The 11535-nt window shown below is 41.3% G+C and overlaps 1 protein-coding gene across 1 annotated transcript; it reads left to right on the top strand.

The window, feature by feature from the left end:
- Positions 1 to 6: 6 nt before the first annotated feature.
- On the top strand, positions 7 to 10712 carry opn7d (opsin 7, group member d). The gene is made up of 6 exons (XM_034875580.1): positions 7 to 256; positions 6662 to 6752; positions 7650 to 7812; positions 9143 to 9270; positions 9408 to 9742; positions 10022 to 10712. The coding sequence occupies exons 2-6, from the start codon at positions 6662 to 6664 to the stop codon at positions 10502 to 10504; spliced, it is 1200 nt and encodes a 399-aa protein (XP_034731471.1). The 5' UTR covers positions 7 to 256; the 3' UTR covers positions 10505 to 10712.
- The last annotated feature ends 823 nt before the right edge of the window (positions 10713 to 11535 follow it).

Raw genomic sequence — 11535 nt, 5'->3', positions numbered from 1 at the left:
CTGCACATCTGTATGAGAGAGAGTGACTCTTTGGCCAGCTGGCTGGACGTGTGCAAGTATGTGTCATTGAAGAAGAGGAGGAGGAAAATACCTTAACTGGGCCCTTCCATTGCCCGGCGGTCTGTCTGTCTGTTTGTCTGTCTGTACCTCCTCACTGTCTCTTTGTCAGTGGCTGGCCAAGCTCCTCTCCCCTGTGTCCTGCTCTCTACCTGGCCTCCATGAGTTTAACTGAGGACAATTCATTCCTCCATGGAAGGTAAGAAGCACAGCAGTCGGGTGTCTTTTTGGTGTTCCAGGGTAAAGCAAAGACTATTAGACAAAAAAAGCAAGACTGTTAATGATATATGTTTTATCTTCCAAATGTTGCTGATGATGTTTTGAATGGTTGCTTGCAGCTGACAACACTCTCAAAAACATTTATTCTGTTTTTTCTTTCTTTAATTTTATTTTCCGTGCAAAGGTCTGGCAGTCTTTATTCTTACTTGCAGAGGTTGTTAATCTTACAAGTCTCCCTCTAAAATGATAACATGTGCCTGTGTTAAAGGGGTGTTTTCTTACAGACATCCAGGCAAGGTTGAAATACCATCTCAAGGAAGTGAAACCAGATTGTGCTGGCTTTAATGCTGATTAAATGAAGACAGACATCACAGCTAATTCGTGGGATATCTGGTAGGATTAGCAATAAGGTCACTGATCATCCCTCTCTGTAATAAGAAAAGACTTCTTTTCTTTATCTTTTAGTCAAAGTTGTAGCTGTTGCAATACTGACCACATCTACGACATCCTGTCGACTTGATCTCAGGATGCTTGCCACACAGTATTTTCATGGATATGTGTGTTTGCATGCATGAATTGTCTATTCTTGTTACCTGGACAGCTATGTGAAGGACAAGTCATTGGTTTGTGACTCTAGCTTCACATCAGAAGGTAATCTGTGTTGACAGTGATCGATCACAAAGCCAGAGCACGATGTCTTTCTGTTGGACACAACATGATATAACAAAGTGAATAACCTTCCAACTGGAGACAAATGAATGTAAAACAGCTGTCTGAGGCAAGACAATTACCCATCACTGGCACAAGGACGTTTGCTTTCCCACACTCAATCAGACTGAAATTATGCAATATGTTTGTGTCATGAAGGGGAAGCAGATGTGGTAGAAAGATTATGATAAGGATTATTTATTTTGCATTCTTTGCGGCTGCTTTCCTGACTCAACGAGAGAACAAAGCCCGATTAACATTAAAAGATACTTGCTGGCATTTTATACATGCTATTTCTGATTTCTGTGTATTGAGCAGGTTATGGAAATAAATTATTTTGAACCCTAAAGGAAAATGATCAAGTGTTTGTATTGTTTGCATAAGAACATTAAAGGCAAATTATCTCTGTACCAATCGGATAGATAAGAGTGCCCCATCTTTGAAACCACATCAGTGCCTCCACTGTCCTACGATGAAATCCTCCTTTGTGCCCCACTTTTATTTCACTTGCTCCTATCCCATTGGCTTAAAAAACAATGCAAAGAAAACAGTAACTACAAATAGTTTTTAACCCTCCTCTCTACTTTAAAGTTGATATTGTAAGTTGTTTATTTGTAGGAAATGGTCGACAAATCGATTGACTGTTAAGTTAAGATCACAATTTGCTACAAGCAAAAGCCACGTGCTAAAGATTTTTGTACAATAAAATAAAAAATAAATTAAAAAAATGTGAGTGTATTGTGTGCGGGATGAATTATTCAGTTTTATTTGAACTTTTGGACATTTATCACATGACTATTCTCCACGGGCGTTACATAACATATGTCACCGCATGTCCTGCAACGTTTGAAACGGTTGCCTCCAACCACTCTTTGTCATGTTGCTAAACCACGGTGTAAATATTGCACTGTGAATGCGTGGCATTCACTTGTCACTGTCAGTCACTCTCAAACAAGGAGGCAGTTCCACACAAAGAGGGAGATTACAGTGAACTTCAATCTCACTAAAGGTCGCACACGGCCCTCAGGGGATGTGTTGCAAAGCCCACTGTGTGTCTGTTGCTGGGAAATATGGCACAACACAATGAATCACAAGCTTAAAAATATTCATGATACAAATTGGTTGCTTTGCACCCAAAAATATGGAGTACAGCTTCAATGAGTAGTGAATTAGTCAATCGAAAGAAAATTACTAATTTGTCAATTGTTTCAGTCATTTTCCGAACAAAAATGCCCCCCAAAAATGAGCTGTTTTTCTTTCTTTTTTTGTCATTCATGAAAGTGAATCAAATGACTTAGAGTTTTGGACATTTGGTTGGACAAAAAAAGAAATCTGAAGATGTCACTTTGTGCTCTGGAAAATTGTGATAAGAATATTTTGCTGTTTTCTGTGGCCAGGTAGCTCATTAGTAGAGCAGGCGCTCATGTACTGAGAGGTTTAAGGGCGGCTGTGGCTCAGTGGTAGAGCGGTTGCCTCTCCCCGCCCCTGCAGTCATTGTCGAAGTGTCCCTGGGCAAGACACTGAACCCCGAGTTGCCCCCGGTGCTGCGCATCGGAGTGTGAATGTGTGTGAATGTTTATCTGATGAGCAGGTGGCACCTTGTACGGCAGCCCCGGCCACAGTGTATGAATGTGTGTGAATGGTGAATGTTCCCTGTAGATGTAAAAGCGCTTTGAGCAGTTGTTAAGACTGGAAAAGCGCTATATAAATCCAGCACATTTACACTTACATTTATGCCTCAACGCAGAGGTACGGGGTTCAAATCCGACCTGTGACAATTTCCTGAATGTCTTCCCCCTCTTCCCCCTTTCTCACCTAGCCGTCCTATGGAAAATTAAATATGCAAAATGCCTGAAAAAAGAGAATGTTTCACAATTTTATGAGACTTAGAGGAGAATTCTGGTGAATTTCAACATGTAGCTCTGTTTGGAAATTGTAAGTGCTGGGTTGGCTTTGGGTTGGCTCACGGGAAAACAGGAAATAAACAGAGGTTTGGATTAACACAACTATTATGCCTTTCTGTCACTTCTCCAGCAGTATGATTCACTTAGTTCCCTCGGAAGGAATCACTGCACAGGGGTAGGCACTTTTAATGTGCCTACCCCTGTACATATAGGGTGCTAACTCTAGCAGGAGGATAACACGGTGTAAGCAGCACACATTGGTTTCATTTTTATCTCTACTGACAGCACCACATTTACAAACAGCAGAGCCACGTGTTTTGAATTGACCGGAATTCTCCTTTAACGACTAGTAGAGAAAATCTACTAATTAGCACGATTATAATCGTCTTGTGGGGCGCCCTTGGTCAGAAGAATTGCATGTTGCAAACAAACAGAGTAAAGTAAAATAAGCAAACAATATTAAAGATAATTGAAACATCTTCTATATTCACTTCTATACATACAATTAAGCTGCAGTTGGTAGGAAAAACATGAATTTCTGTTGCTATCCCTCTCCCCTCTATTTCGCACTGGCAATGCTTGCACAGAACAGCCAATAGGAATGCTCTCTCTCTCTACAATGACCTCATTGGCCTAAATCTTCTGTGATGGATACAAATACTGAAGCCTGCAAAACAGAGCCAAGGAGGAAATGCATAAGTCCAGTTTTCTCACAGACAACTTGGATTACAATATGCTTTTATAACGATTATGGACTTTTTGCTCATAATGGCTGCTTATCTCCTCTGACCACATTCATTTAAATGTTATGAGTGACAGTCTTAGTTTCCATGGCATCACATCAATGTCACAATTTTGATAACATGCGGAAGAGAAACTGCAGATAGAGCCATTTAGTGTTCTTCCTTGGGAAAATTACACAGTCAAAATGTCTAATGTCATATGTCTAATATATCTAATCTATGGGTCAGGTTAGAGGGGGATGAGGTGCAAATGTGCATTGAAAATAAAACAATTGTGTACATATATAAGCCTGGTCAGCAGGCAGTATATGTTTTACCCCCTCCCATCACATCTGGAGGTCAAGGTCCCTGTTCCTGTCTCACAAGCGTTCAATTAATCCCAGCCGAACAGAACAGAAGAGTTATTCAGCCCGGCTCAGTGACATGATAACAGTAGAGTCACGGCTCAGCCAGTCTCAAAATACTCAATCTGTCACAGTGGCCCAAAGTCACAGTTCTGCTGGTTAAGCTCTCTTTGGGCCTACGTCCTCCCTCCAGCTTTCACACTCCCATGGCTAGGGGTCGTCTTGGTTTTGTTCCTCTGGGTTACATAAACATGCCCCGACACAGAATTCAGCTCAGCTCTGTGTCTGAGTTAAGAGGAACTTTGAGCCGTTCCTTTGTTAAATTAAACAATACTGATTCAAGTCAAGTGCTTTCTAAATAATGCAGTTTTTAAATCATTTGGCAAAATACTGCTCACGCAGGCTTGGTGGAGGCGCTGGTGCTTAAAGAAGAGCACACTTGACAGAGAAGCATCCACACTCGTCTGATCTTTTTTTTTTTTTATTAGTGCAAGCTTTAAATCTTACAGGCGTGATGGTTTCTGTCCAAGAGCTTGCATGTGATAAAAGATCTTATGCCCAGATCATGCAGAATAGGATGTGAAGTTTAATTCTGAAGCTGAACTTGTAGGGCAGGTATCCCGCAGGAACCGTGCATGTACCAACAAATTGTCTTTTAAATTGTATCATCTGTTGTGACAGAAAGAAATGGGGCTGAGAAGGAGGCATTCACTATGCTATCGAGTAAAATAGTTAGTGACATTGATATGTAGGTATACAGAATATGCTTTTGCTATGAACTCAGTTGATCTTTTGGAGGCTGCAGTCTGTGGTGTTGTACGTTATAACGGTAGGCAGACGTATCTCAACAACGCTGCGGAGTAAGTTCCGGCTCCACCACGCATACGTTGTCCAGGATAAGAGAAAAGAAAACGCTCTGGGTTGTTTGCATTTCTTTAAACCGATTACAATCGTCTTGGGGGGGGGAAGGGGGCTAAGCTCCGGATGCAGAGATGATAACTCCGCAAAATGCTCTTGGGAAGGAAGTGTTCTTACAGTACAGTTACGTGAGCTATTTAAATTAGCTCTATAGATGGTTAAACATCTGGGGCCTTAGTGGTACCAGTGTCACATGTATTTTGTCCATAGCAACTCCCGCCAATCTGTCCCAAAACGTCCTAGTTTAAGTTAGAGAGTTGCCGTTGACCTATTATTTGTAAATCTTTACAATCCTTCCCTAAGAGAACCAAGCCGGTCTGCCTTAATGCAAAATCCTTTATTTATTTTTATTTAATTTTTAAAACCTGACATGGATTGGAAGTTTGTTGTCGTTTCCTGTAGAGAACCGAGTTAGACAACAGTAACCCACATCGCCGGAACATCTGGCGGCGCCAAAACATCAGGCGATTATCCAGACTATACTTACAGGTGTTTCTATAATTCTGCTTCCCCCCATTTATATTAAAAACAGTAGACTAAATACCAGAAACACTGATTGTTGTATCTGACTTCAGTAGTTGTGTCTAGGTGTGCCTAATAAACCGGCAACTGAGTGTCCTTGGGCTTAAGCAAATGAGATAACGAGTGTTTCGTTTTAGTGGCACTAAAGTCGGTCATAACCACTCCTCCGGGCAGACTGACTGGACATTTCGTCACTGACTGGCATCGTAATGAGGCCTCATTCATCATCCTGTGTGATTGCCTTAGTTGCTTCTGCATTACTTTTGAGAGCACTCCAAGTACTGCGCTACATTCGTCCCTGCGGATTGCTTTTCTCCCAAGTTCACAAATCATTTTTCATTCTTCTATCTAGCAAAGTGACACACTGAATAGCAATCATGCTCCTGTTTACAGATAGCCAGGAAGATACTGATTGCATTGGTTCCCTGTCTGGCTTATAACAAAGGGCATGAGTTCTTCTGACGCTCTTCGGCTGATGATGAGAGTATACAATTAACATCTTCTAACAATCTATTTGCTACTCAGCAGCTCTGTTACCTCTGCTCATTAGGTTTCTATTCTATCACTTCTTGGGTCTGTAGTGCGTTTGCATGTTTGCGTTCTTGCATCCCCGTTTTCCCATCAATTTTGAGCCCATGTTATTTCAAATTGCTTTGTTCTTAAGCGCTAAATCTCTCATCTCATACTTCTGTTGTAAATCCCGAAAGGGACCGTCTTTCCAATTTTTTTCCAAATCTGTCAATCCTGCTCTGTATATTTCTATTGAAAATGAATTGTCCTCATCTTTTGCACACGATTAGTTTCTAACAAAAAAAAAGCTTTTCATCTATTTTTACAGCTATAGGCTGTAAATATTGTGCAACAAAGAAGTAGGGAAGAACAGTTTGCACTGCAGACAACAGAAAAAAACATGAGAGGTGATGGTTTCAACCATGCAGTGAGGAAATATATTTTGCTACTGTGATTGAACACTCTTTTAACGACCTTTACACACTTTAAAATGTTTATCACCCGACAACATCAGTAGAGTGAATTCTTCAATGATTTCAGTAGGCCTGCACGATTCGGGGGAAATATGATCACAATTTCTTAGCTAAAAATTGTTATCATGAGTCTCTGCCACGATTTGTTAAGTGTAATGTTTATTGCACACATGACCTGATATTTTGTAATGTTTAATCTTGCAGGCCTAGACTGCAGTATTCACATTAAACTTGTATGTGACCTAATGTTTACGGTTTTTTAGATGGTAAATGCTTCAGACACCTCTGCTGTGTTTGCCTCCAGCATCTCCGAGGAGCATGACATCCTCATGGGCTCGATCTACAGCGTCTTTTGTAAGTCCACAGAACAAGCAAATCTGACGCCACGCACGCACGAGTAGGGCTGGGTATCGTTCAAAAATGTTCAGTACCAATTCTGCAACTTACTTTTATTTTTTGGATACCAATTTCATAAAATTCATTTTAACCCTCGTGTTGTCTTCCTATACCAACGTTTAGATTTTCTGGGTGAAAATTCTAATTTAAAACCTAGTTAAGACACTTTGTCACTTTTCCAAAAGTTCTTTGTCGATTTTTTGGGACATTTTTGTTGTTGTTGTGACCAGGTTTTTGGAAGTTTTCTCTGACATTTGTTGTCCCTTTTTAAAGTTCTTTCTCACTTTTTTCAATGTCTTTGTTTATTATTTCTGCGGGATGTTTCTTCTTAAAATGCTATGAAATTAAATTAAACACCCAAATTCAGTGAAAATAGTGACCTGATCAGTTATTTAACTTGTGAGGAGCGTTGTATGGATCCATCCACGTTGTTTGTTTTTTTATGCAATTTGGTTGAAGAAAGCCCAAATTTCTGATTTAGAAACCTTTTGAAAAGCGGTCAAATTTGATCCCGAGGACAACAGGAGGGTTAACAACAGCAGATTATAAAATGACACACTATGACACTAATCTTAATTTTCACGGTCCTACTTTGTGAGCCCTGTCTCTGTGCTTAACGTAGTTTCCTGTTTACATCTACAACATGTAACGCTAAACAGCCAATGACCAGCATGATTTGATCTTGGTACAGTAGAAGCATTCTGCATGCTTATTGGCTCACTGACGCCAATGACATTTACTCCTTACATATTGAAACTATAATGAAGCTATAATGGCAATTTAGTCAGTACCTAAAAAGTCAAATTCCAATTTGGTACACAGCCCTACAGGTGCCCAACTCTTTCTGTTTTACAGGTGTACTGTCCCTCATGGGCAACTGCATTCTGCTGCTTGTTGCATATCACAAGCGGTCAACCCTAAAGCCGGCTGAGTTCTTCATCATCAATCTTTCCATCAGCGACCTTGGGATGACGCTCTCTTTATTCCCATTGGCGATACCATCATCTCTGACCCACAGGTATCTCACACCCCCCCTCTTATCTTTCTTTTTCATTTCGCCCATCTCCAGAAACATCAAATTCATTTCCCAGTTAACAAATAGTTGACTGTAATTGGCAAATGTTTCATGATTGATGTCAGAGAAACCATTTTTAAGCCAAGGACCTCTTAACTGAGAGAGAGGCTGATCAGGGACATAAAATGAAGTTGCATATAAAGAAAAAAAAAAAAAAAAAAGTTCGGGAAGCCTAAAGACTTTACGCATACTATTTTAGTGCAGTGAATACTAAGCTATTAAATCATGTTTTTATGCGGCACAGTGAACCCTTAGGATTAACTGGATTTGTGGTTGCCTACCTTAGTGACTACCTTACCCATGGGCCAGTAAGCCTAGCATAATTTATTTTTTCCACAAACAGGCTGATATACAGTATATTTGCTAATAATTTAGGTAGATTCATGTTAAGGCATTTACATTTTTTTTAAACTTTCAAAAGTTGCAAAGAAACAAGTTAGACAGTGTGCAGGAGTTTCTTTGCAACGTTTGACTTACTGATCCCCCTTCGATGCACCCGCCTCAGGTTATAGACGTGCAAAGTATTTTCCTGTAATGAAAAACTTTTTTTTTAAAACTTACAAAAATTTGGTGGCATCTTCCAGTAACTATGAGGACCCCCTAGGGGCCCCGGACCCCCTGTTGGAGACCTCTGACTTACGTAATTTCCTACATTTCCTGGTTGCAGAATTTCAGGTATACATATATATGAGTTTTGGTTAAATCAAAAAATTAAAAATTAATAAAATTGGAAGAGGTTACTTTGGGCATTAGGGAAAAACAACCAAAGCCCTTTTTGCATGAGAATTACCGGGGGACCTCATGTCACGTAGAAATTACACCCCCATGTCAGTGTTTCGCACGATGCATTTGCATGGGATAAGGGAAGTCGGTATTTCTCTCGCATTTACTGAGAGTGTCCCCCACATATGATGTCAAGGCTTTCCTTTATAACTGCCAACGCAGCCAATACAATATGAATCACAGATATTTCCTGATTCACCCACCACCTCTGTGTTTGGTGAAATATGGTAGGTAATTAGCTTTGGGGTTTTTACTTGACAAATTCCACGGCAGATTCCCACTAGGTTAAGATCACAGACGACCTCCGCAATCATTACAAATTCCTAGAGGTCCCCAGGTAACCCCAGTCCGGTGGGAAATAAAGTAAGTCACTATTTCCTGATATTGTATAGACCAAACAATAAATCAATTAATCAGGAAACTAATCAGCATATTACCTGATAATAAAATGTCTCCATCCCATTTCCCTTTTCCTTTCCTGTGTACACAGGTGGCTGTTTGGAGAAATCACCTGTCAGCTCTATGCAATGTGCGGAGTACTGTTTGGTCTATGCAGCCTGACCAACCTCACAGCCCTGTCCTTAGTGTGCTGCCTTAAAGTCTGCTTCCCCTGCCATGGTAATAAACTAAACTGATGAGCATGATGTTGCCAACCATAACAAATTTTGTCACAAAGCCAGACAGCATTAGGTTGAAGGAAAACAAATCACCACAAATAACTGCAAAGCATCTTTTTGTATCTCCTGTCTGATCAGGTAACAAGTTCTCCTCGTCACACGCCCGCCTCCTGGTCGTTGGAGTGTGGTGTTACGCGTCCGTGTTTGCTGTAGGGCCCTTGGCACAGTGGGGACATTACGGCCCTGAACCTTACGGCACAGCCTGCTGCATTGACTGGCATGCACCCAACCACGAGCTTTCAGCTATGTCTTACATTGTCTGCCTTTTCGTCTTTTGCTATGCACTGCCCTGCACCATCATCTTCCTATCCTACACTTTCATTCTGCTGACCGTGCGCGGGTCACGCCAGGCCCTCCAGCAGCATGTGTCACAACAGACCAAGACCAGCAGTGCACACGCTCTCATTGTCAAGGTCAGAGGACACGAGTGTGTCACCCCAGCATGACTGACTTATTTAACAAATATGAAACAGTAAATTATTTAGAGCCTATATATATGCTTTGCTGACTACTTGCTTTATCTTTGTAGACCCTTCCCATGTAGCTATCTGTGTGTCTGTCCAATCATTAATAATGGGATGGAACAGATATTTGTTTACTTTTCCACTGGTATGAAACAAAAAAATGTTCTGCATTTGATGTTTTTGTCGTATGTGTACCTACGAGGGTCTGTGTGTGTTTCTTCTCCCAAGCTGTCAGTAGCAGTTTGTATAGGCTTCCTGGGTGCCTGGAGTCCATATGCTGTTGTGGCCATGTGGGCTGCTTTTGGAGACGCCACACGGGTTCCTGCTAAAGCATTCGCCCTCGCCGCCGTGTTGGCCAAGTCTTCTACTATCTACAACCCTATGGTCTACCTGCTGTGTAAGCCAAACTTCCGCGAGTGTCTCTACAGAGACACGTCTATGTTACGACAGAGGATCTACAGGGGCAGTCCCCGGTCACAACCAAGAGAACATTTTGGTTCGACCTCGCAGCGTAACGAGGACAGGAACAGCTCCATACGTTTCTCAAATGGACAGCAGGAGAGCTACGGGGCGTGTCTGCACTGCACTGAGACGGCAGCCCCCCGTTATTTGACCGCACCCCAAAGGACTGCCTGCATCCTGACAGGTTCCACCTACACAGAGGTGACAGTTAGCCAGCTCTCTACGAAACCACAGGCTGATTTCTTCTAGTGGTACAACTTCCTTCTTTCATGAAACAAACGAGACCGGACAGGTGCTCACAAAGACAGAGAGAATACAGGACATGGGCAACAAAACAACAAAGGCCACACACGAGTTACAGTAAGAGTGTGTTGGCAAGACTTGATAGAATAGTATCATCGCAGGCTTGCAGGGCAATGGCATCCCTCCTGAAAGTCAGCCCTTTCATTGTGAAATTCAAAATTCATTGTGAGATTCAAAATCAGCATTTACTTCATCAGAAATTTGCCACAGAAATGTATGCAGGTAATGTTTCGATGTCTACATCTGTGTCCGCTTGTTTCCGGGCTTAGTCTAATATACAGTTACTAAACTGGGTTTTGTGGGGTTTTGCAAATAAAACTGGAATGTCGGACATTTGCACAAAGGACATTTACACGATCATTTTAACCAAACAGATTTTTTCAGCACCTATAACACATTAAGTTTTTTTTTTAAATACATTTTATTTTAAATTTTAAACAGGGTGAATCGAGATCACGATTTTATAACAATTAATCGCGCAGCCCTTGTCCCATGGCATGAAAATGTCACTTTATGAGTTTTTTTTAAAAATGTATGTGTTCACCCAGCCTGCCTATGGTCCCCTGGTGGCTAGAAATGGAGATAGGTGTAAACCGAGCCCTGGGGATCCTGCTCTACCTTTGAGAAAATGAAAGCTGAAAATGGGCTGAACTGGAATTTTGCCCCTTATGAGGTCATAGGGAGCAAGGTTACCTTTCCTTTCTTTACTTTTCCCGCCCAGAGAATTTGGCCCACCTATGACAGAGAGACATCATGGCTTTCTTGTCCTAAGGAAAGCTCATTGTGGGACAGGCTCTAGTGTAATTCGGCACCAAGTCTGGATTTTGGGAAAGACTTAGTACTACTAAGGTCTATATAAAAGAGACTTCAGATATTGTATTAGGAGACCACTAAGGTCAATATAAAAGAGACTTCAGATATGGTATTAGGGGACCACTAAGGTCTATATAAAAGAGACTTCAGATATGGTATTAGGG

This window comes from Etheostoma cragini, chromosome 7, assembly GCF_013103735.1.
Source record: "Etheostoma cragini isolate CJK2018 chromosome 7, CSU_Ecrag_1.0, whole genome shotgun sequence".
NCBI lineage: Eukaryota > Metazoa > Chordata > Actinopteri > Perciformes > Percidae > Etheostoma > Etheostoma cragini.
Note: the sequence above shows the minus strand (reverse complement) of the source record. Positions and strands in the feature narration are given on the sequence as shown.